This window comes from Lucilia sericata, unplaced genomic scaffold (genome assembly GCF_015586225.1).
Source record: "Lucilia sericata isolate MDLA Ls3-8-SP2 unplaced genomic scaffold, ASM1558622v1 Contig000517F_arrow, whole genome shotgun sequence".
Classification (NCBI taxonomy): Eukaryota; Metazoa; Arthropoda; class Insecta; order Diptera; family Calliphoridae; genus Lucilia; species Lucilia sericata.
Window position 1 is genome coordinate 182,761 of NW_023994530.1, and position 27,095 is coordinate 209,855.

The following is a 27,095-nucleotide window of genomic DNA, read 5'->3' on the forward strand; positions in this document are numbered from 1 at the left end:
CTATAGACTAGACTATAGACTAGACTATAGACTAGACTATAGACTAGACTATAGACTAGACTATAGACTAGACTATAGACTAGACTATAGACTAGACTATAGACTAGACTATAGACTAGACTATAGACTAGACTATAGACTAGACTATAGACTAGACTATAGACTAGACTATAGACTAGACTATAGACTAGACTATAGACTAGACTATAGACTAGACTATAGACTAGACTATAGACTAGACTATAGACTAGACTATAGACTAGACTAGACTATAGACTAGACTATAGACTAGACTATAGACTAGACTATAGACTAGACTATAGACTAGACTATAGACTAGACTATAGACTAGACTATAGACTAGACTATAGACTAGACTATAGACTAGACTATAGACTAGACTATAGACTAGACTATAGACTAGACTATAGACTAGACTATAGACTAGACTATAGACTAGACTATAGACTAGACTATAGACTAGACTATAGACTAGACTATAGACTAGACTATAGACTAGACTATAGACTAGACTATAGACTAGACTATAGACTAGACTATAGACTAGACTATAGACTAGACTATAGACTAGACTATAGACTAGACTATAGACTAGACTATAGACTAGACTATAGACTAGACTATAGACTAGACTAGACTATAGACTAGACTATAGACTAGACTATAGACTAGACTATAGACTAGACTATAGACTAGACTATAGACTAGACTATAGACTAGACTATAACTAGACTATAGACTAGACTATAGACTAGACTATAGACTAGAATATAGACTAGACTATAGACTGGACTATAGACTAGCCTATAGACTAGACTATAGACTAGACTATAGACTAGACTATAGACTAGACTCTAGACTAGCCTATATACTAGACTATAGACTAGACTATAGACTAGACTGTAGACTAGACTAGACTATAGACTAGACTATAGATTAGACTATAGACTAGACTATAGACTAGACTATAGACTAGACTATAGACTAGACTATAGACTTGACTATAGACTTGACTGTAGACTAGAGTATAGACTAGGCTAGCCAATGGACTAGACCATAGACTTGACTATAGACTAGACCATAGACTAGACCTATAGACTGGACTACAGACTAAACTATATACAAGACTATAGACTAGACTATAGACTAAACTATATATTAAAGTTTAGCCGGGACTATAGACTAAACTTTAGACTAGACTATTAACTATAATATAGACCAAACTATAGACTCGACTATATATTCGACTATAGACTAGAGTAAACTATAGACTATAGACTAGACTAAACTATAGAGTATAGACTATAGAATAAACTATAGACTAGACTATAGACTGGACTATAAACTAGACTATAGAATGCACTATAAAGAAGACTATAGATTAGACTATGGAGTAGACAATATACTAGATTATAGATTGAACTATAGACTTTACTATAAACTAGTCTATTAACTATGGACTAGGCTATAGACTGGACTAAAGACTAGACTACGGATTAGATTATAGACTGGACTATAGACTAGAATATAGACTGGACTATAGACTAGACTATAGACTGGACTAGATTATAGGCTATACTATAGGCAACAATATAGACTAGATTATAGATCAGAATATACATCAGACTATAGATTAGAGTACAGACCAGACTTTGGTCAAGACTTAGTTTCCTTCCACATAAAGAAATACATTTCTAGCCGCTACAGATCTAGATCTTACACCAAAATTTTCCTGAAATTATTTAATCCCCATAAGATCGTTTCTGTCTTCTTCAAAAAACATGTGCAATTTTGATCTGCTTTTGTTATTTTAAAGATCAGTTTTTTCTTCGAAAATACTATTTAAAACTAATGATGTCAACACAAAATATAAATTGTCCTATGCCAATATCTGCACATTGTCATATCTGAACACCCTACTCAGAATTAGAAAAGTATATTAAATTAATCATATCAAAAAATCAGCAATCTTTATCTGTTTTATTCTACAAATTTTAAATAAATTTAAATATTTTGATGTAGTTCCCTATCTAAAGGTTAATTAGATCAATTTCATTTGTTATTAATTAGAATAAATTGTATTTACATTTCTTTATAAATTAAAAAAAAAATTAAATCATTTTTAATTTAAATATGTAATAAAATAGTTATTGCAATTATGAATTGTTTCATCATTTTGCACAATTATAGACATTTTAAAATAACGAATTTGATAAGAAAATAGGATCGCAGTTAACTCAGTGAAAAATTAACTCTCAGACGTTGTTATGTTGTAAATGAGAGAAAGGGAGAGCTCTTTGTCGATGCTACTTTTAGACAACCAAGCATTTTGCTTGTGTTGAATTTGTAGCATGTTTCTCTATACCCTATCCACTTGTCCTCTTTTGCCTTAAAACACAAAATTATTAACTATCTATTTATTTAAAATTAATAAATGATTTCTTTTAAATTTCTGTTTACTTTGGCTAATGTCCAACATTAAATTTTGTGGGCCTGCTGTTGAACATTAAATCAATTTAAACTATTTATCAACTAGTGTGTGTTTTTGTTCCACAAACAGATCCCCCATAAAAAAGTCATTAAAGATCATATTTACTGAAAATAACAAATATTTCAAATATTTAATTTAGATTGTGGTGACGCTCTTCAAAATTATTAATTTTTAGAAATAATAAAATAAAAACGTCATTATTTAAAAACATTTGTTTTATTGCAAAAAATTGTTTCCAGTCGCTGTTAATATTAGAGTATGCCAGGCATGGGAAATTCAAATTTTGAAAAAACATAGAAGTTTTTTGACTAATCTACTTATTAGTATAGAGTATACCAGTCTAAAAATAATCTATTATATTGACTAGTCCATTGACTAGTCTGTGCACCAGTCTATGGAAGTGTATTGACTAGTCTATGGTCTAGTATATTAACTAGTTTACTTACCACACTTTTGACTGGACTATAGATTAGTCTGTTGTCTAGTCTATTGACGAATATATGAAAAAGTCCTTAGTATGTTAGAGAGGCTACAACGGTATTTTTCAATGTCAGAGAGAATTGACTAAAATACAGTACTGATATTTCCATGCCTGGTGTATGTTTTTTTAGCATGAACAATTGCTTAAAATATAGAGCATAATATTAGGCTTCAACAACTTTTACTGCTAGTGATCTTTATATATGTATACTCTAGTAACAGCTAATACATAAGCATAACAGTGTTGTTGACCATCTTCTAAACTTAAAAAGTGATATTCTATAGAAAACTTTAGATCAGTAAAGAATTCTTGAGACATTTTAAGACTAGTAAAGATTTCGACCAGTTTTTCGCATAGAAAAGTTTCGATCTGGTAAATTTTTCTATAGAATGCTTTTTATATATAAAGATTTTGTAGAGAAAACTTTGGACGGGCAATGATTTTGCCTAAAAAATTTTAGACTGGTAAGGAATTCTTTAGAAATTTTCAGACGAGTAGAGATGTTCTCAATACAAACATTTTCATCAGTAAAGAAACAACTTTAGACTGGACTATAGACTAGACTATAGACGAGACTATAGACTAAACTATAGACTAAACTATAGACTAGACTATAGACTAGACTATAGACTAGACTATAGACAAGACTATAGACTAGACTATAGACTATAGACTAGACTAGACTAGACTATAGACTAGACTATAGACTAGACTATAGACTAGACTAGACTAGACTAGACTATAGACTAGACTATAGACTAGACTATAGACTAGACTATAGACTAGACTATAGACTAGACTATAGACTAGACTAGACTAGACTAGACTAGACTATAGACTAGACTATAGACTAGACTATAGACTAGACTATAGACTAGACTATAGACTAGACTATAGACTAGACTATAGACTAGACTATAGACTAGACTATAGACTAGACTATAGACTAGACATAGACTAGACTATAGACTAGACTAGACTAGACTATAGACTAGACTATAGACTAGACTAGACTTAGACTAGACTAGACTATAGACAAGCCTACAGACTAGACTATAGACTAGACTGTAGACTAGACTATAGACTAGACTGTAGACTAGACTTTAGACTAGACTATAGACTAGACTATAGACTAGACTATAGACTAGACTATAGACTAGACTATAGACTAGACTATAGACTAGACTATAGACTAGACTATAGACTAGACTATAGACTAGACTATAGACTAGACTATAGACTAGACTACAGAGTAGACTATAGACTAGACTATAGACTAGACTATAGACTAGACTACAGAGTAGACTATAGACTAGACTATAGACTAGACTATAGACTAGACTATAGACTAGACTATAGACTAGACTATAGACTAGACTATAGACTAGACTATAGACTATAGACTAGACTATAGACTAGACTACAGAGTAGACTATAGACTAGACTATAGACTAGACTATAGACTAGACTATAGACTAGACTATAGACTAGACTATAGACTAGACTATAGACTAGACTATAGACTAGGCTATAGACTAGACTATAGACTAGACTATAGACTAGACTATAGACTAGACTATAGACTAGACTTAGACTAGACTATAGACTAGATTATAGACTAGACTATAGACTAGACTATAGACTAGACTATAGACTAGACTAGACTAGACTATAGACTAGACTATAGACTAGACTATAGACTAGACTATAGACTAGACTATAGACTAGACTATAGACTAGACTATAGACTAGACTATAGACTAGACTATAGACTAGACTATAGACTAGACTATAGACTAGACTATAGACTAGACTATAGACTAGACTATAGACTAGACTATAGACTAGACTATAGACTAGACTATAGACTAGACTATAGACTAGACTATAGGACTAGACTAGACTATAGACTAGACTATAGACTAGACTATAGACTAGACTATAGACTAGACTATAGACTAGACTATAGACTAGACTATAGACTAGACTATAGACTAGACTATAGACTAGGACTATAGACTAGACTATAGACTAGACTATAGACTAGACTATAGACTAGACTATAGGACTAGACTATAGACTAGACTATAGACTAGACTATAGACTAGACTATAGACTAGACTATAGATAGACTATAGACTAGACTATAGACTAGACTATAGACTAGATATAGACTAGACTATAGACTAGACTATAGACTAGACTATAGACTAGACTATAGACTAGACTATAGACTAGACTATAGACTAGACTATAGACTAGACTATAGACTAGACTATAGACTAGACTATAGACTAGACTATAGACTAGACTAAGACTAGACTAGACTATAGACTAGACTATAGACTAGACTATAGACTAGACTATAGACTAGACTATAGACTAGACTATAGACTAGACTATAGACTAGACTATAGACTAGACTATAGACTAGACTATAGACTAGACTATAGACTAGACTATAGACTAGACTATAGACTAGACTATAGACTAGACTATAGACAAGACTATAGACTAGAATATAGACTAGACTATAGACTAGACTATAGACTAGACTATAGACTAGACTATAGACTAGACTATAGACTAGACTATAGACTAGACTATAGACTAGACTATAGACTAGACTATAGACTAGACTATAGACTAGACTATAGACTAGACTATAGACTAGACTATAGACTAGACTATAGACTATAGACTATAGACTAGATTAAAGGCTAGGCTATAGACTAGAATAATTTCTATGGAAATTTTCTAGAGAAAACTTTCTACCAGTAACGAATTCCTATAGAAAAATTTAGACGAGTAAAAATTCTAAAGAAAACTTTCCAAAAGCTTTAAACAAGTAAAACATTTTGTATACAAAACTTTATACGAGTTAAGATTTTCAAGGGAAAACTTTAGACTAGATTACGTATTAGACATAGACAAAACTTTATACGATATTTTACCCCTTTTTCATACCGTCGCTGCTTTTTCTCTAACAATAATAACAATATAATACGTTAAATTTATTACAGTTATATAAATATTTACCTTAAATTTGTTCAATAAAGATTTATGACGCGTATGTTTCGAGTAGAACATTATTCGGGGACGAAGTAGATTTTTTGTATTGTTAGACAAGGTTGCCGAACAGCAATAAATTAATAACAATTTTGAACCCAACATTATTTTGGTAGTTTAATTAACACTAAAATATTAATAACATTTTATAAAATTTGATGAAAAAAACACACTCCCCGCAAAATAAACTTTTCATAAGAAACTCCACTAAACTTGTGAAAGAAACATGTGCAAGCCACAAGGATTTCCAAAAGAAAAGTAATAAATATGTCCTTTGTGAATCCTTTTCAAATAAACAACTCTCTTTTAAAATAACCAGTTAAAGAGAGCAAGAGCGTCAAACAAAGAAAAATCAATAAGTTGGCATGACGTTAAAGGATTTTTTATTTTAGTTTGATTTAAGTGCTTTTTCTTTATTCACATAAAAATTTTCACTTTTTTCACAAAAAAAAATTTTTCCAAGCATGACTTTTATAAAGGAATTTTTAGTTTTAAAGGATCTTTATTACTCGTTAAGGACATTTTTTCTTCACTAAATGTTGTCGCTATAATTTATTGTCAACGAAAATAAATAACACAAAATCCTTAGATTGCGTGTTTAGCTGTGTTATTTGGTTGTTAGGATTGTACTGCTTTGGAACTGTTGGTTAGCCGCCGGTTTATCGAAGACTACTACTTACTACTGTTTAGGGCGTTGCGTGTTTTAGCAAAATTTGTGTTATTGAGGCAACGAAAAAAACTACTAACAAAGAACTTGCAAATACTTGTAGTAATATTATAATTTTTTTTATTACACTCCCTTTTTGTAAACGGGCGATAACAATGAGACTGCCTAACGACCCACCAATCACATTATTAGTGAGTCAATAGTGATAGTTGGAAATACCCAGCTCGAAGTGTTAATGTACATTAATCTCTAGGGAGATGTAAGAAGTTTTTTTAGTTGAAAAAAAAGGAATTTTTTAATTAGGAATCATTACATTACAGTTATAGTTCAGTTTTAAATCAGTTCTAGTTCAATTCTAGTTCAAGTTTAGTTCTATTTCTAGTTTACTTTAGTCCTACTTCAGTTTTTGTTCTAGTTCAGTTCTAGTTCAGTTCTAGTTTAGTTCTAGTTTAGTTCTAGTTCAGTTCTAGTTCAGTTCTAGTTCAGTTCTAGTTCAGTTCTAGTTCAGTTCTAGTTCAGTTCTAGTTCAGTTCTAGTTCAGTTCTAGTTCAGTTCTAGTTCAGTTCTAGTTCAGTTCTAGTTCAGCTCTAGTTCAGTTTCAGTTCAGTTCTAGTTCAGTTTAGTTCAGTTCTAGTTCAGTTTAGTTCAGTCCTAGTTCAGTTCTAGTTCAGTTCAGCTAATTGAGTTCTAGTCAGTTCTAGTTCAGTTCTAGTTCAGTTTATTTCAGTTCTAGTTCAGTTCTAGTTCAGTTCTAGTTCAGTTCTAGTTCAGTTCTAGTTCAGTTCTAGTTCAGTTCTAGTTCAGTTCTAGTTCAGTTCTAGTTCAGTTCTAGTTCAGTTCTAGTCAGTTCTAGTTCAGTTCTAGTTCAGTTCTAGTTCAGTTCTAGTTCAGTTCTAGTTCAGTTCTAGTTCAGTTCTAGTTCAGTTTTAGTTCAGTTCTAGTTCAGTTCCAGTCAGTTTTAGTTCAGTTCTAGTTCAGTTTTAGTTCAGCTAGTTCAGTTCTAGTTTAGTTCAGTTCTAGTTCAGTTCTAGTTCAGTTCTAGTTCAGTTCTAGTTCAGTTCTAGTTCAGTTCTAGTTCAGTTCTAGTTCAGTCTAGTTCAGTTCTAGTTCAGTTCTAGTTCAGTTCTAGTTCAGTTCTAGTTCAGTTCTAGTTCAGTTCTAGTTCAGTTCTAGTTCAGTTCTAGTTCAGTTCTAGTTCAGTTCTAGTTCAGTTCTAGTTCAGTTCTAGTTCAGTTCTAGTTCAGTTCTAGTTCAGTTCTAGTTCAGTTCTAGTTCAGTTCTAGTTCAGTTCTAGTTCAGTTCTAGTTCAGTTCTAGTTCAGTTCTAGTTCAGTTCTAGTTCAGTTCTAGTTCATTCTAGTTCAGTTCTAGTTCAGTTCTAGTTCAGTTCTAGTTCAGTTCTAGTTCAGTTCTAGTTCAGTTCTAGTTCAGTTTCTAGTTCAGTTCTAGTTCAGTTCTAGTTCAGTTCTAGTTCAGTTCTAGTTCAGTTCTAGTCAGTTCTAGTTCAGTTCTAGTTCAGTTTCTAGTTCAGTTCTAGTTTCAGTTCTAGTTCAGTTCTAGTTCATTCTAGTTCAGTTCTAGTTCAGTTCTAGTTCAGTTCTAGTTTCAGTTCTAGTTCAGTTCTAGTTCAGTTCTAGTTCAGTTCTAGTTCAGTTCTAGTTCAGTTCTAGTTCAGTTCTAGTTCAGTCTAGTTCATTTAGTCGTTCAGTTCATTCTAGTTCAGCAGTTCATTCTAGTTCGTTCAGTTCTCAGTTCAGTTCTAGTTTTCAGTTCAGTTCTAGTTCAGTTCTAGTTAGTTCTAGTTCATCGTTCAGTTCAGTTATTCTAGTTCAGTTCTGGTTCTAGTTCGTTCAAGTTCAGTTTATTCTAGTGTCTAGTTCTAGTTCAGTTTGTATTTCATGTTCTAGTTAGTCTTTCAGTTCTAGTTCAGTTCTAGTTCACAGTTCAGTTCTAGTTCGTTCTAGTTCAGTTCTAGTTCAGTGTCAGTTCTAGTTCAGTTCTAGTTCAGTTCTAGTTCAGTTCTAGTTCAGTTCTCGTTCAGTTCTAGTTCAGTGCTAGTTTCAGTTCTAGTTCAGTTCTAGTTCACTTCTAGTTCAGTTCTTCTTCATTTCTAAGTCAGTTCTAGTTTAGATTCAATATTAATGTAGCTTATATAAAGTACTCCTATACACCAGTAAACAAGCATGTAACTAGTTCTGTCTTTGCTGCCCTTCAATCTAGACAATTTCGACATTAAAGTAAAACTATGCTTAAAAAATACTAAAATTAAAGGATAACTAAATTACATCTTTAAAAGTTATCTTTTGTAAATATTTTCAAGTGTAAACAACTTGTAGCACATCCTAAGGAGTTTATTAAAATAAAAAGCATAACATATTTAGTAAACTAAAAGTCATGAATACTAGAAAAATTCCTCTAAAATTATATTATTTTATAATAATTTCACAGTTGCTAAAACATTTAAACAAAACAACCAAGAATTATGTCGTTAGCTCTTCTCCTTAGCTTTTTCTCTCTGTCTTCAAATATGTATGTATATGAAAAATTTGTGGATTTCCCATATCTACATGTGAATTCCATAGAAATTTATAATTTATTTACTAAATAAAGGAAAATATTAGTTATTGTATTAAGTTGTTAATCTAATATTGGTGTGCGCTGTAAAAATGACGTAATTTTCACTATAGTTTGCTGGTAATTTGAACTTTGCTTTTAAAAAACGCTTCCATATGGGTTAAGGTTTTTTAGGATGATTGAAAGTGAAATATTTAGCGGTTATCAAAGGAATTTATTGTAATGTTTTTATTATTTGTTTATTTTCATATAAATAACTTAGATTATCCCCTCATAAAGATAATAATAAATTTTTGCATAGACTACCGGTGATTGAACAGATCTAAATTGAAAATTGCATCATTATCAGTTGTTTATTAGATTTGAATGGGAAAATTGCTACTGATTTTGGGGGAAAAAGCAGTGAAAAAGCTCATAAATATATTACAAAAAGCTTCGTAATGGAGCTTATGAATTTCATTTTATGCCCATGGAACTTTAGAAAAAGTTCTATATTTGTGGCGGGTTCTTTTAAAAGTTTTATCAGATTTGAGCTGTTTGAATTGACACCCTGTATTTTAGTGTGCATACAAACAGGATGCTTGCAATATACATTTTTGTAAAGTTTGGACTCTACTGTAGAGTTCTGTTCTAGCTCAGTTATACTTCAGTTCTAGTGCAGTTCTTTTTAAGTCCTAGTTCAGTTCTAGTTGAGCTCTAGTTGAGTTCTAGTTGAGTTCTAGTTGAGTTCTAGTTGAGTTCTAGTTGAGTTCTAGTTGAGTTCTAGTTGAGTTCCAGTTGAGTTCTAGTTGAGTTCTAGTTCAGTCCTAGTTGAGTTCTAGTTGAGTTCTAGTTGAGTTCTAGTTGAGTTCTAGTTGAGTTCTAGTTGAGTTCTAGTTGAGTTCTAGTTGAGTTCCAGTTGAGTTCTAGTTGAGTTCTAGTTCAGTCCTAGTTGAGTTCTAGTTGAGTTCTAGTTGAGTTCTAGTTGAGTTCTAGTTGAGTTCTAGTTGAGTTCTAGTTGAGTTCCTGTTGAGTTCTAGTTCAGTTCTAGTTGAGTCCTAGTTGAGTCCTAGTTGAGTTCTAGTTGAGTTCTAGTTGAGTTCTAGTTGAGTTCTAGTTCAGTTCTAGTTCAGTTCTAGTTCAGTTCTAGTTCAGTTCTAGTTCAGTTCTAGTTCAGTTCTAGTTCAGTTCTAGTTCAGTTCTAGTTCAGTTCTAGTTAAGTTCTAGTTCAGTTCTAGTTCAGTTCTAGTTCAGTTCTAGTTCAGTTCTAGTTCAGTTCTAGTTCAGTTCTAGTTCAGTTCTAGTTCAGTTCTAGTTCAGTTCTAGTTCAGTTCTAGTTCAGTTCTAGTTCAGTTCTAGTTCAGTTCTAGTTCAGTTCTAGTTCAGTTCTAGTTCAGTTCTAGTTCAGTTCTAGTTCAGTTCTAGTTCAGTTCTAGTTCAGTTCTAGTTCAGTTCTAGTTCAGTTCTAGTTCAGTTCTAGTTCAGTTCTAGTTCAGTTCTAGTTCAGTTCTAGTTCAGTTCTAGTTCAGTTCTAGTTCAGTTCTAGTTCAGTTCTAGTTCAGTTCTAGTTCAGTTCTAGTTGAGTTCTAGTTGAGTTCTAGTTGAGTTCTAGTTGAGTTCTAGTTGAGTTCTAGTTGAGTTCTAGTTGAGTTCTAGTTCAGTTCTAGTTGAGTTCTAGTTGAGTTCTAGTTGAGTTCTAGTTGAGTTCTAGTTGAGTTCTAGTTCAGTTCTAGTTCAGTTCTAGTTCAGTTCTAGTTCAGTTCTAGTTCAGTTCTAGTTCAGTTCTAGTTCAGTTCTAGTTCAGTTCTAGTACTAGTTCAATTCTAGTTCAGTTTTAAAAATGAAAATATTTATAAAAAATTTAAAAATTCACTAGAACTCAAATTTTTATTTTAACAATCCATTTTAAAAATTTATTTAAAATTGGATTAAACCATTGAAAATGCAATTTTTCTCATAAAATTTTCAAAATTTTTCCTAACAGACCTTTTTCAAAACATAAAAAAAATATTTTTGATATTCCACTTACATGTATAACAGCAGCATTTTCCTCTGTCTTAACACCATCAACCTCCATGCGATTTCTCGAGGCAGCCGCCGCCTTAGCTTGTTGATAATCAATATCACCTGTCTGTAAACGTTTGCTTTCGGCCAAATTACTAGTGGCCTGTTCCGAACTAAAACCATCCGCCACTACTTTCGTTTTTGATTCTGTTTTAGTGCGTTTCTCCTCGAACTTCACGGTGTCAACTAGTGTGCCCTTCGAACCGCTCAAACCATTTGCTGCCAATTGGTTGGAGGCTTTCACTAAATCCATATCTAAATTCATATGATCGTCATCGTGTTCATGATCATCGGGAAATGTTATATGAGGTTCACTATTGCCATCAACAATATTCTCCAGAGAGGAGCGTAATCTGTGCGGAAAGGGAAGAGAGTGGTTTTATTAAAATGTTTGTTAATGTAAATTTTTTTGAAAACTTACTTTTTCTTAAGTTTATTTATGGCATCTGAACTATTGAGGGCATTTAAATTGCTGAGATCGTTAATGGAGGGTGGCTGATGACTTAAGGTCCCCGTTGATCCCGTTAGGGCGGGTGTGTTATTGCGGCCCAAGGCCAAATCATTGATTTCTGACATGGAATTTTTAAATTCGCTCATATCGCGTTTCAGTGCTGCCGCTTTCATTTCTGTGGAGGTGGATGAAGAGGACGATGAGGAGGAAGAGGACGTAATGTGATGTAAACGTGATTTCTTTTCAACACGTGTTGTTGTACTGCTATTAACGACCTACAAGAGAATAGACAAAAGATAAAAATTATTAAAATCTCTTAATTGAAATAGTATAAAAGGCCCCTTTAATAGAGGGCCCATAAACTAAAAATTCCCTTTAAGAATATTCAAGAAAATTCGTTATATTTCTTAGCAATTTTGTCATTATGTTTAAATAATAATAACATTTTGTCAATAAACCCGAACAAAAAAGTACAAATCTTCATTTAATTTATTGCTGTATATTTTAAAAATTTATATCTGTCTGTCTGTTTCTTTAAGAACATGCCAGTATCTATGTCTCCACTTGTCTTTAGCAGTTTTTTTTTTGGCTTGGTATAGGTGTGTGAATTTTTTAGATAAACTTGTTGGCAATATTTTTTTTTAAATTAACAATATTGTTTTTTCTTCTCCACGCTTTGTTCAATCATTTATTCTTTTCTGCTTTATATTGTTTTGTTCTGCTGTTTACTTTTTTTCGTCGGGTGAGACTGTTGTTATCAGTTAAACAATATTTTTTATCAGTTTTAGCCACAAATTAATAAAAAAATAATAAATGATGTTTTGGCTTTAAATTTGTGGGATCTTACCAATTTTTTTAAATAAGCTATTTTTTTGTTTTTTATTCAAAATTTTCGAATTTTTTAAAAATTCTTTAAATTTTTAGTACGTTTTAGAAATATTGTGTTAACTGAAAATACCAATAAACTGAATGTTTAAAAGAAAATAGTTTGAGAGGTTTTCTTAACGCTCGACACCACTTCACATACAAAAATGAAGTAGTTCTCATTATTCTCTCCGTTCTTATCTAAAGAAAATAATTTAACGGCACTTTAACGAGGGTTGCCTATAACATTTCTACCAAGAAGCTAGAACTGAACTAGCACTAGAACTGAACTAGAACTGAACTAGAACTGAACTAGAACTGAACTAGAACTGAACTAGAGCTGAACTAGAACTGAACTAGAACTGAACTAGAACTGAAGTAGAACTGAACTAGAACTGAACTAGAACTAGAACTGAACTAGAACTGAACTAGAACTGAACTAGAACTGAACTAGAACTGAACTAGAACTGAACTAGAACTGAGCTAGAACTGAACTAGAACTGAACTAGAACTGAACTAGAACTGAACTAGAACTGAACTAGAACTGAACTAGAACTGAACTAGAACTGAACTAGAACTAGAACTAGAACTGAACTAGAACTGAACTAGAACTGAACTAGAACTGAACTAGAACTGAACTAGAACTGAACTAGAACTGAACTAGAACTGAACTAGAACTGAACTAGAACTGAACTAGAACTGAACTAGAACTGAACTAGAACTGAACTAGAACTGAACTAGAACTGAACTAGAACTGAACTAGAACTGAACTAGAACTGAACTAGAACTGAACTAGAACTGAACTAGAACTGAACTAGAACTGAACTAGAACTGAACTAGAACTGAACTAGAACTGAACTAGAACTGAACTAGAACTGAACTAGAACTGAACTAGAACTGAACTAGAACTGAACTAGAACTGAACTAGAACTGAACTAGAACTGAACTAGAACTGAACTAGAACTGAACTAGAACTGAACTAGAACTGAACTAGAACTGAACTAGAACTGAACTAGAACTGAACTAGAACTGAACTAGAACTGAACTAGAACTGAACTAGAACTGAACTAGAACTGAACTAGAACTGAACTGAACTAGAACTGAACTAGAACTGAACTAGAACTGAACTAGAACTGAACTAGAACGAACTAGAACTAGAACTGAACTAGAACTGAACTAGAACTGAACTAGAACTGAACTAGAACTGAACTAGAACTGACTAGAACTGAACTAGAACTGAACTAGAAATGAACTAGAAATGAACTAGAACTGAACTAGAACTGAACTAGAACTGAACTAGAACTGAACTTGAACTGAAATAGAACAGAACTAGATCTGAACTAGAACTGAACTAGAACTGAACTAGAACTAAACTAGAACTAGAACTGAACTAGAACTGAACTAGAACTGAACTAGAACTGAACAAGAACTGAACTAAAACTTTTATAGGAAACAAATTTTTCTATTGAAAAGTAGTAGAAATATTGATTAAATCAAAACAACTGTAGCTGTTAAATAAAATTTTTTGCTCAACCCTCGTATTTTGCGCCATAACATTTGTTAAACACATTTTCCACAATAAATCAATTTTTTGCGTTCATGTGTCAATATTTATTAAGTAAACTAAAAAATAGATTAATAAAAACTAAAAATTAACAGCAAAGTCGACTTTTAGAAGCACCTTTTTGCAAAATTTAGGACGAATTACCGAATTGAATTTGAATCAGTATTATTACTAACCTAATAATAGTGTTCATTTAATCTTTTTAATTCCGAAATACTCAAATGTATTTCTAAACTAAATATATTTGACAGCTCCAGCTAAATATAAATCTTTCGCATTCCCTCTCTCACCCTTTTTTCACACTCTCTTTAAAATTTAATCAATTTCATAAAATATCAATGATGATAATTCCTCATAAAAACAACAACAATTTTTCTTATTAAACTTTAATTTTATGCGTTAGCAAACACACGCACCAATAATATAAAAACAAACAGTTCAATGACTCAGTTTTATATTTTTGACACTTTAAACTGTTGCTGCTTCTTTTGATTCGACTGTCCGAAACAGAATAGAAACATAATTTATGTTTTTGCAATTTTATGACATTTCATTCATTTGATGTTGTTTTTATTTGTTCGTTAATGATAATTATTATTTCAAAATTCTGCACATGTCTTGGTGTTTAAAAATAGATTGTTGACGTTTGATGGCTTGTTTGGTCAAAAATTTGAAATAAATTTAGAATTTCCCAAAATTAAATTTTGTTTTTATTTATTGTGTTTGTTTATTCTTTTTTTCTTTCTATTTAAATAGTATTTTAATTTAAATGTAAGCACGTTGTTATAGGGAAATGTGTTTGTTTGTATATATGTAAGTATTTTAAACAAGATTTTGGCATGTTTCTTAAGAAATTTTCAAGTATTTTAAAATTTTCTAAAGAAAATTATATTTGAACATGTTATAGATTTGCGCAAATGCTAATGAAGATGAATTGGGTAAGGTTGACAGCAGTGGTTGACGTTGAAGGTCATTTAAAAGCAACTTTGCTTTGATGCAGCCATCCATTCTAGAGATAAAGTTGCTTTGTTTGAAGCAACTTCTTTTAATGGAAAAATCTGCTTTCCTTCAAGCAACTTTTTTTCTCTCAAACAACTTTTTTTAAGGAAAAAGTAGCTTTCTTTTAAACGACATTTATACAGAAAAAGTTGCTTGCTTTCAAGCAACATTTCTACAGAAAAAGTTGCTCGCTTTCAAGCTACATCTTTGTAGTAGAAGCTACATTGTTTCAAGCAACTTTTGTATAGAAGAAGTTGCTTAGTTTCATGGAATTTTTTCCATAGAAGAAGTTATTTTGTTTCAAGTAATTTTTCTAAGAAGAAGTTGCTTTGTTTCGTGCATCTTTTCTATGGAAGAAGTTGCTTTGGTACAAAACCCTTTTCTAAAAAACAGTTGCTTTAGTGTATCCAATTTTAAAGCAACTTTTCTCTAGAAAGAATTTCTATAGTTTAAGCAACTTTTCTATGGAAATAGTTGCTTTAGTACAAGCAACTTTTCTATAGAAAGAGTTGCTTTAGTACAAGCAACTTTTACATAGAAAGAGTTGCCTTAGTAAAAGCAATTTTTCTACAGAAAGAGTTGCTTTAGTACAAGCAACTTTTCAATAGAAAGCGTTGCTTTGGTACAAGCAATTTTTCTATAGAAAGAGTTGCCTTAGTACAAGCAACTTTTCAATAGAAAGAGTTGCTTTGGTACAAGTAACTTTTCCAAAGAAAGAATTGCCTTAGTACAAGCAATTTTTCTATAAAAACTGTTTTTTTTAGTTTAAGCAACTTTTATATAGATAAACATGCTTTCGTACAAGAAACTTTTCTGTAGAAAGAGTTGCTTTAGTTTAAGCAACTTCTCCATAGATATTTAGAGTTGATTGGATACAAGTAGCTTTTCTATAGAAAGATTGACCTTTCAACTTTTCTTTTGAAAGAGTTGGAAACTTTTCTATAGAAAAAGTATAAGCAGCTTTTCTATAGAAAAAGTTGCTTTAGTTTAAGCAACTTTTCTCTGGAAAGAGTTGCTTTAGTTTAAGCAACTTTTCTCTAGAAAGAGTTGCTTTAGTTTAAGCAACTTTTCTATACAAAGAGTTGATTTAGTTGAAGCAACTTTTATATAGATAAAGCTGCTTTTGTACAAGAAACTCTTCAGTAGAAAGAGTTGCTTTAGTTAAAGCAACTTTTTTATACAAAGAGTTGCTTTAGTTTAAGCAACTCTTCCATAGATAGAGTTGCTTTGCTACAAGTAACTTTTCTATAGAAAGTGTTGCCCTAGTACAAGAAACTTGTCTATAGAAAGAGTTGTTTTAGTACAAGCAACTTTTCTACAGATAGAGTTGCTTTGGTACAAGTATTTTTTCTATAGAAAGTGTTGCCCTAGTACAAGAAACTTGTCTATAGAAAGAGTTGCCTTAGTACAAGCAACTTTTCTATAGGAAGAGTTCCCTTAGTACAAGCAACTTTTCTATACAAAGAGTTGCTTTAGTAGATTTTCTATAGAAAGAGTTGCCTTAGTATGAACAAGCAACATTTCTATAGTAAGAGTTGCCTTATTACAGGCAACTTTTCTATAGATAGAGTTGTTGCTTTGGTGTTGCCTTGGAAAAACATATTAGCAAAATTTTAGCATTCTACCCCACTGTGCCAGGGCTTAACATATATACAAAAACTGCTTTAAAATGAATCAGGAAGATTAAAATTGTACTCATGAATCTTTATGTGACCAAAAAAATTTGGCGCCTTTTATATGCACAAAACTTAAAATGACAATTTTCGAAATAAAATGTGGGCGTTTTTAATAATAATTCTTAGAACTATAGAGATGTTTTTGTTTTGGCGATTTTATTTTAAAACTAACCTGAACAGTAGTAGATGTTACTTAGTTTTTCAAAGAAGTTTTTTTTAACTTTGTTTCAAATACTGTTTTGAAATATTGAAGATTGAAGTTAAAACTCTTAATGTTTTTGTTTACAAATTTTCATTAATTTTTCTATTATTATTTTGGTTTTTGTTTAATAAATTATGCCTAACATGTATGTCTTTTTTTTGGTGAGGTATTATTTAACTTATAATTTTATACTTTTTTATTATTAATTAATAATTTCTTTTGTTGTTTATTTAGTTTTTTTACTTTTTTAGGGTTTTGTTGAATTTTCTTATATTTTTTAATACTTTTTTATAGCGTTTTTTATTTTGTTTTGTTATCACTCGATTATATGTGGGACTCTAGAAAACTCTTTAATTAAACAAATTCGTAAAAAATAAATTGAGTAAATTTATTAATAACTTTATTAAATATATTTTTTTAATTTTTTAACAATATTTAATTTATTTTTAATCCCCTGGCTTAAACTACACTTGATTTTTAAAATTATTTATGCTTCTTTCTTTTCCCTGTTTGTTTAGCTATATAGTTGTCTCTCAAGGTTTTAACGCGTTCAATGTGAATTTCCAACTAAACTAGAGAGTAACGTATTTATGTTCAGTGGGGTTTCATTCTTTTAGTCTGTTGTTGTTGTTGTTCTATCATTTCAATTTGTTTTTTTGTTTCAATTCAAAAGGTGTGCAATTGTATTTATTTGCCATATCTATCTCTCTGTTGGTATTTTTAAAAATTTCTGTTCAACTGTCTGTTTTCCTATATGGAGAGCTATAACTACTTAAAGATAATTTTAATTATTTTTTTTTTCATATTTTCCCTTTTAAACAAATTTTAATTAATTTATTTTTATTTTATATTGTTTGCTAACATTTGTTTTGTTTTTTTTATATATTTAAATTGTTCGATTTTTTTTTTTGCATTTTTAAGTGGTTCTATAAATCTGCTGTTGTGTTTTTCAATTAATTATTGTAATTTTTTAAATATTTTAAGAAAAAATTTTAAACATTTAAATTAGTAACATTTCAATTGATGAGCAAAATAATGCAAAAAAAAAAAAAAACGCTTTACGTTAAGCGGAAATTAATGGACAAGAATCTAATGAATGTTTTTAATTAACAACAACAGTGTGGTAAATGTAGCGTTTTCTATAGGATAATTAGCCGACAAATACTAGAAACTTTTCAATAAGAAAACTAAAGTTAAAGATCCTCTAGATGTCGACCTATATCAGCATAATCACAAGCAATTTTGCTAAAAGAAATTATCTTGATCGCAACCAATTTTTCTAGGTAATAACCAACGTGATCACAAGCAAGTTTTCTAAATAAAAATCAGTTTAAATCACAAGCAACTTTTCATGACGAACACAAGCAACTTTCCAAAATGAAAACCAGCTTAATCACAAGCAACTTTTCAACATGAAAAGCAGTTTGATCGCAAGCAAAATTTTAGACGATAACTAGCTTGATCACTAGCAACTTTTCAAGATGATAACCAGCTGGATCACAAGCAACTTCTCATGATGAAAACCATCTTGATTACAAGCAACTTTCCGAGACAAAACCAGCTTGATAACAAGCACCTTGTCAAGATGAAAACAATCTAGTTCACAAGCAACTTTTTTAGACAAAAAACAGGTTGATCACAAGCAACTTTTTTAGACAAAAAACCAGCATTATCACAAGCCACTTTTCAAGATGAAAACCAGCTAGATCACAAGCAACTTTTCTAGACAAAAAACCAGCTTTATCACAAGCAACTTTTCAAGATGAAAACCAGCTGGATCACAAGCACCTTTTCAAGATGAAAACAATCTGAATCACAAGCAACTTTTCTAGACAAAAACCAGCTTGATCACAAGCAACTTTTCATGATGAAAACCAGCTTGATCACAAGAAATTTTATCAGACAAAAACCAGCTTGATCACAAGCACCTTTTGAAGATGAAAACCAGCTGTATCACAAGCAGCTGTTCTCTACAAAAACCAGCTTGATCACAAGCACCCTTTCAAGATGAAAACAATCTGAATCACAAGCAACTTTTCTAGAAAAAAACAGCTTTATTACAAGCAACTTTTCAAGTGGAATACAAGTAACTTTTTATGATGAAAATCAGCTTGATCGCAAGCACCTTTTCAAGATGAAACCCAGCTGGATCACAAGCAACTTTTCAAGACGAAAACAATCTGAATCACAAGCAACTTTTCTAGACAAAAAACCAGCTTGAAAAGTTGCTTGTAACTTTTCAAGATGAAAACCAGCTTGATTACAAGCAACTTTTCAAGATGAAACCATCTTAATTCCAAGCAACTTTTCTGTACAAAACTCAGCTTGATCACAAGCAACTTTCCAAGATACAAAACTAGCTTGATCGCAAGCTAAATTCTAGACGAAAACCAGCTTGATTAAAAGCAATTGTTCTCTACAAATACCAGCTTGATCAGAAGCAACTTTTCAAGACGAAAACAAGCTGTATCACAAGCAACTTTTCTAGACAAAAAATCAGCTTGAAAAGATGCTTTTAACTTTTCATGATGAAAACCAGCTGAATCACAAGCAACTTTTCAAGATGAAAACCAGCTTGATTCTAAGCAACTTTTCTAGACAAAAACTCAGCTTGATTCCAAGCAACTTTTCTGGACAAAACTCAGCATGATCACAAGCAACTTTTACAAGATGAAAATTAGCTGGATCGCAAGCTAAATTCTAGACGAAAACCAACTTGATTAGAAGCAATTTTTCAGGTCAATAATCAGCTTTATTAGAAGCAACTTTTACGTCAATAACCAATTTGATCCCAAGCAACTTTTCTAAACAAAAACCAGCTTGAGCACAAAAAAAATTTCTAAATGAAAACCAGCTTGATCACAGGCAACTCTTCTAGTTGAACAAAACATGATCACAAGCAACTTTCCAAGACAAAAACCAGCATGATCGCATGCAAAATTCTAGATGAAAACCACTTTGATCACAATCAACATATCTGTACGAAAGTTTATCTACAGTTTAGTTGGAAATTCGAACATTTATTTATATTTCAGTAAAATTTTATCATGAAATTTTTTTTGTGAAAACTTTTTAAGATTTTATTCTTTTCCATAACTGCTGTTTCTTTTATTTATACATCAGCATCTTACATACATCTGATAATAATATTTATAAAAATATCTTTTATATTTATTTTTTTTTTTTTTTTTGTCGTAAATTTTTTCTTCAATAAGAAATAAACACAACAAATCTGTTTTGATTAAGTTGTATAAAATTTTTAAGATTTATATATATTTTTTTTAAACCAACAAGTTTAGCTGCTACGATGATTCTATAATTTATTGTTTTCATTAAAATATCTAAGTTTTGTTTACTCCGTTTTTAATACCTTTAGAAATTTTTTAAAAATATTTTCGTTTTTTTTTTTATTATAACTTTTCATGACGAACACAAGCAACTTTCCAAAATGAAAACCAGCTTAATCACAAGCAACTTTTCAACATGAAAAGCAGTTTGATCGCAAGCAAAATTTTAGACGATAACTAGCTTGATCACTAGCAACTTTTCAAGATGATAACCAGCTGGATCACAAGCAACTTCTCATGATGAAAACCATCTTGATTACAAGCAACTTTCCGAGACAAAACCAGCTTGATAACAAGCACCTTGTCAAGATGAAAACAATCTAGTTCACAAGCAACTTTTTTAGACAAAAAACAGGTTGATCACAAGCAACTTTTTTAGACAAAAAACCAGCATTATCACAAGCCACTTTTCAAGATGAAAACCAGCTAGATCACAAGCAACTTTTCTAGACAAAAAACCAGCTTTATCACAAGCAACTTTTCAAGATGAAAACCAGCTGGATCACAAGCACCTTTTCAAGATGAAAACAATCTGAATCACAAGCAACTTTTCTAGACAAAAACCAGCTTGATCACAAGCAACTTTTCATGATGAAAACCAGCTTGATCACAAGCAATTTTATCAGACAAAAACCAGTTTGATCACAAGCACCTTTTGAAGATGAAAACCAGCTGTATCACAAGCAGCTGTTCTCTACAAAAACCAGCTTGATCACAAGCACCCTTTCAAGATGAAAACAATCTGAATCACAAGCAACTTTTCTAGAAAAAAACAGCTTTATTACAAGCAACTTTTCAAGTGGAATACAAGTAACTTTTTATGATGAAAATCAGCTTGATCGCAAGCACCTTTTCAAGATGAAACCCAGCTGGATCACAAGCAACTTTTCAAGACGAAAACAATCTGAATCACAAGCAACTTTTCTAGACAAAAAACCAGCTTGAAAAGTTGCTTGTAACTTTTCAAGATGAAAACCAGCTTGATTACAAGCAACTTTTCAAGATGAAACCATCTTAATTCCAAGCAACTTTTCTGTACAAAACTCAGCTTGATCACAAGCAACTTTCCAAGATACAAAACTAGCTTGATCGCAAGCTAAATTCTAGACGAAAACCAGCTTGATTAAAAGCAATTGTTCTCTACAAATACCAGCTTGATCAGAAGCAACTTTTCAAGACGAAAACAAGCTGTATCACAAGCAACTTTTCTAGACAAAAAATCAGCTTGAAAAGATGCTTTTAACTTTTCATGATGAAAACCAGCTGAATCACAAGCAACTTTTCAAGATGAAAACCAGCTTGATTCTAAGCAACTTTTCTAGACAAAAACTCAGCTTGATTCCAAGCAACTTTTCTGGACAAAACTCAGCATGATCACAAGCAACTTTTACAAGATGAAAATTAGCTGGATCGCAAGCTAAATTCTAGACGAAAACCAACTTGATTAGAAGCAATTTTTCAGGTCAATAATCAGCTTTATTAGAAGCAACTTTTACGTCAATAACCAATTTGATCCCAAGCAACTTTTCTAAACAAAAACCAGCTTGAGCACAAAAAAAATTTCTAAATGAAAACCAGCTTGATCACAGGCAACTCTTCTAGTTGAACAAAACATGATCACAAGCAACTTTCCAAGACAAAAACCAGCATGATCGCATGCAAAATTCTAGATGAAAACCACTTTGATCACAATCAACATATCTGTACGAAAGTTTATCTACAGTTTAGTTGGAAATTCGAACATTTATTTATATTTCAGTAAAATTTTATCATGAAATTTTTTTTGTGAAAACTTTTTAAGATTTTATTCTTTTCCATAACTGCTGTTTCTTTTATTTATACATCAGCATCTTACATACATCTGATAATAATATTTATAAAAATATCTTTTATATTTATTTTTTTTTTTTTTTGTCGTAAATTTTTTCTTCAATAAGAAATAAACACAACAAATCTGTTTTGATTAAGTTGTATAAAATTTTTAAGATTTATATATATTTTTTTTTTTAAACCAACAAGTTTAGCTGCTACGATGATTCTATAATTTATTGTTTTCATTAAAATATCTAAGTTTTGTTTACTCCGTTTTTAATACCTTTAGAAATTTTTTAAAAATATTTTCGTTTTTTTTTTTTATTATAACTCGTGTGCTTAATTAATATTAATTTATTTTGAAGATTTATTTGTTAAAGAAAAAAATCATTAAAATTTTTGTCGTTTTATGGTGGTTTTTTGTCGTTTTTATTATTTAATTTTTAATTCTTTTATTTTTATTTAATTGTTTTTTAATATTCTTGTAAGATTTTTTTAGATTTTAAAATTTTCACTTTATTTTTTTTTTAAGATTTATTCGTTTGAAAATTTTCCCGTTTTTTTTTCGTTTTAAAATATTCAATTTAAATTTCAATTCCGGCGTCTTTTTTTCTTCTTAATTTTCATACAACACACACGTTGCTTAGCTTGACGTTCGTTCGCTCGTTCGTTTAATTTCGTTTTGATTCAATCATTTACAAAATCGCAAAAGTCTACCAGTCAACTGCTGGCTAGAGAATAAAAAAAAAACGCTAACATCAAATGATAAAAAACGTCAAAATAATAGAAATTCAAAGACAAACACTCATACTCTATAAAAATACTCATACATGTTCATAGAAACGTTCAACCATACGTATGAGTTATAGAATTCTATAGGAAAACATTTACACGTATAAAACGTCTTTAGAGAGAATGGGAGAGCAATTATAAGAAGAAAAGAGCTAATTTTTACTCATTTATTAGTTGGTTTACAGTTAAAAGTAGTTGTATTGATTCTATTATAATAGAAAGCAACAATAACAACTACAGAATAAATACAATTTTATTTGATTTGTTTTGCTAGGTTTTTTATTGTGTTTTTTTTTCACTTTGGTCATGCTGCTTAAAAACAGTGTTGACAACTGAAGAATTGAACTAAGCAGTCAGATTTCTATACCAAAACTAATTTGAACATAAGCAATTTTTTCTATACAACAACTCCTTTGATCACAAGAAAATAAGCTTCATTACAAGCAACATTTCTAAGCAACTTTTCTAAATTCAAACCGTCTTGATCACAAGCAACATTTATAGGAAAAACTAGATTGATCACAAAAAAGTTTTCTAGACAAAAACCATAATGATCACTAGCAACTTTTCTAAACGAAAACCAGATTGATCACAAGCAACTTTTCTAGATGAAAACCAGCGTGATCACAAGCAATTTTCCAAGACAAAAACCAGATTGATCACATGCAACTTTTCTACATGAAAACTAGCTTGATCACATGCAACTTTACTAGAAAACCTTTAGCTTGATTATAAGCAACTTCTCTAGGTAAAATCCATATTGATCACAAGCAACTTTTTAGATAAAAACCAACATGATCAAAAACTGATCACATGTAACTTTTCTAGATAAAAATCAGCTTGATCACAAGCAACTCTTCTAGGTGAAAGCCAACTTGATCACAAGCAACATTTCTATACAAAAACCAACATGATCATATGCGACTTTTCTAGACGAAAACCTGCTGGATCACATGAAACCTTTCTAGATGAATACCGGCTTGATCACAAGCAAATTTACTAGGAAAAAACAGATTGATCTCAAGCTACTTTTCATTATAAATCCAATTTTTCAGTAAAAATCAAATTTTTTACAAAATTAGCTCTATAGTCTTAACTATAGTCTGGGGTATAGTCTCGACTATTGCCAGGTCTAGAGTCTCGTCTATTGTCTGGTCTATAGTATATAGTTACGACTATAGTCTCGTCTGTAGTTTCGACGAAAGTCTCGACTATAGTCTAGTCTATAGTCTCGACTATAGTCCGGTCTATAGTCTCGACTATTGCCAGGTCTAGAGTCTCGTCTATTGTCTGGTCTATAGTATATAGTCTCGTCTATAGTTTCGACTAAAGTCTCGACTATAGTCTGGTCTATAGTCTCGACTATAGTCTCGACTAAAGTCTCGACTATAGTCTGGTCTATAGTCTCGACTATAGCCTCGACTATAGTCTAGTCTATAGTCTCGACTATTGCCAGGTCTAGAGTCTCGTCTATTGTCTGGTCTATAGTATATAGTTACGACTATAGTCTCGTTTGTAGTTTCAACTAAAGTCTCGACTATAGTCTGGTATATAGTCTCGACTATAGTTTGGTCTATAGTCTCGACTATAGTCTGGTCTATAGTCTCGACTATTGCCTGGTCTATAGTATATAGTCTCGTCTATAGTTTCGACTAAAGTCTCGACTATAGTCTGGTCTATAGTCTCGACTATAGTCTCGACTAAAGTCTCGACTATAGTCTGGTCTATAGTCTCGACTATAGCCTCGACTATAGTCTAGTCTATAGTCTCGACTATTGCCAGGTCTAGAGTCTCGTCTATTGTCTGGTCTATAGTATATAGTTACGACTATAGTCTCGTTTGTAGTTTCAACTAAAGTCTCGACTATAGTCTGGTATATAGTCTCGACTATAGTTTGGTCTATAGTCTCGACTATTGCCAGGTCTAGAGTCTCGTCTATTGTCTGGTCTATAGTATATAGTCTCGTCTATAGTTTCGACTAAAGTCTCGACTATAGTCTGGTCTATAGTCTCGACTATAGTCTCGACTAAAGTCTCGACTATAGTCTGGTCTATAGTCTCGACTATAGCCTCGACTATAGTCTAGTCTATAGTCTCGACTATTGCCAGGTCTAGAGTCTCGTCTATTGTCTGGTCTATAGTATATAGTTACGACTATAGTCTCGTTTGTAGTTTCAACTAAAGTCTCGACTATAGTCTGGTATATAGTCTCGACTATAGTTTGGTCTATAGTCTCGACTATAGTCTGGTCTATAGTCTCGACTATTGCCTGGTCTAGAGTCTCGTCTATTGCCTGGCCTATAGTATATAGTTACCACTATAGTCTTGTCTGTAGTTTCGACTAAAGTCTAGTCTAAAGTTTCGACTATAGTCTAGTCTATAGTCTCGACTATAGTCTAGTCTATAGTTTCGACTGTAGTCTAGTCTATAGTCTAGCCTATATATCGACAATTATCTGGTATATAGTCTGGTATATAGACTGAACCGATCTATAATCTCGACCATAATCTGGTCTATAGTCTTGACTATAGTTTGGTCTATAGTCTGCACTATAATTTGGTCTATAGTTTCGACTATAGTCTGGTCTGTATGTTAGTCTTTAATCTCGACAATAGTCTGGTTTATAATCTCGACTATATAGTATGTAGTCCGGTATATAGCCTGAACTAGTCTATGATCTTGACTTTAGTCTGGATTATAATCTCGACTATATTATTGACTTTAATCTGCTCTATAATCTCGGTAGGAGTCTGATTTTTAATATTGATTATAGTCTAATTTATAGTCTCGATTATTGTCTGGTATATTGTCTCGACTAGGGACTGCTCTATAAACTCCACTATATTTAGGTCTACAATCTTCACTATAGTATCATCTATTATCTGCTCTGAAGACACGCTTATAGTGTAGTCTGAACTAATGTCTCTCTAATCTCGCCTATAGATAGTTTCGAGTAGTATAACCTACCATATCGTCTTATCAGATTTTTCACTAAAATTTCAATGTTTTTCTAAAAATCCAAATTTTCAATACTAATGTGATTTTTTCACAAAAAAAAAATCCATTTTTCATTTACAATTAGAATTTTCATTAAAAAACCAATTTTTCACTAAAACGAGATTTTTCTGTTTTTAATGCAAAATCCGAATTTTTACTAAAAATTCCCTTTCTAAAAAAACGCTACATTGTGACTTCCATTTCTTTCTAAAACACCTGAAACTCAAAGACATTCTGTTTTTTATCATAACCGAGAGAAAAAAACAAAAATCAGCCTACACTTTTTCTACACTCAAGTGTCAACAACGTCAATAATATTTTTAAGAATCTACACCTTTGAGAGAGTCATGCATGTTTAAAAAAAGTAGACATGTAAATTTCGAAAAAAAAACAACTACAAAAACAAAAATATATATAATAATTTTTAGTACACAAGTGAAATGTATAAATTTATGTCATGACTTAAGTAAAAATTCTAAGAATTTCTTTTAGAAAAATAAAGCAACAAAAAATTTTAATAAAAATTTTATTTGTTTTTCTTTAATGCAAAATGATAATAAAGGAAAAAAAGAAAATAAATTAAAAAAGAAAAATTTAAGTAAAATTAGTGCTAAAAATATGAAGAAATAAAAACAATGATTTTTTTTAAATATATTTTTTAAATGTTTATTTTTGTTTTAGGTTTGTTGTTGTTTTTTTTTTACAAAAATAAATAAATTCATTATTATGAGTTGCATAAATTTAGAAAACGTGATTTTTTTCATATTTTTTTCCACATAAATATTTGCACATTTTTATAACTTTTTTTTTTTGTTGAAACTTATTTATAAATGAATTAAGATTTGTTTTAGTACTTATTTTAAGACAAAAATTAAATATATTTATAAAAGTAATTATATAGTCAAGAGTCTAGAACAAACAGACTATAGTTAAGACAGTAGTGTAGTTTATAATCTAGGCTAAAGACAAAATTATAGTCGAAACTCGACAATAGACGAAATAAGAGACAATAGACCAGATTACACTATAAGCGAGAGACCAGATAAT

General features: G+C 31.1%; 1 protein-coding gene across 9 annotated transcripts in view; it reads right to left on the reverse strand.

Annotated features, from left to right (window-relative positions):
- Positions 1 to 27,095, reverse strand: part of LOC119605771 (NAD(+) hydrolase sarm1) — a 68,631-nt gene that overhangs the window by 22,628 nt on the left and 18,908 nt on the right. For 6 of the 9 annotated variants that reach the window (XM_037959071.1, XM_037959062.1, XM_037959063.1 and 3 more), the window contains exons 2-3: positions 11,767 to 12,071; positions 11,311 to 11,698 (exon numbers count right to left, since the gene is read on the reverse strand). In XM_037959071.1, coding sequence (XP_037814999.1) covers positions 11,311 to 11,698; positions 11,767 to 12,071 — 693 coding nt within the window. Of the gene's footprint in view, positions 1 to 11,310; positions 11,699 to 11,766; positions 12,072 to 17,071; positions 17,450 to 20,392; positions 20,502 to 22,543; positions 22,703 to 27,095 lie in introns of those variants that run through there. The other 3 variants (XM_037959067.1, XM_037959069.1, XM_037959068.1) reach the window with 3 other exon arrangements.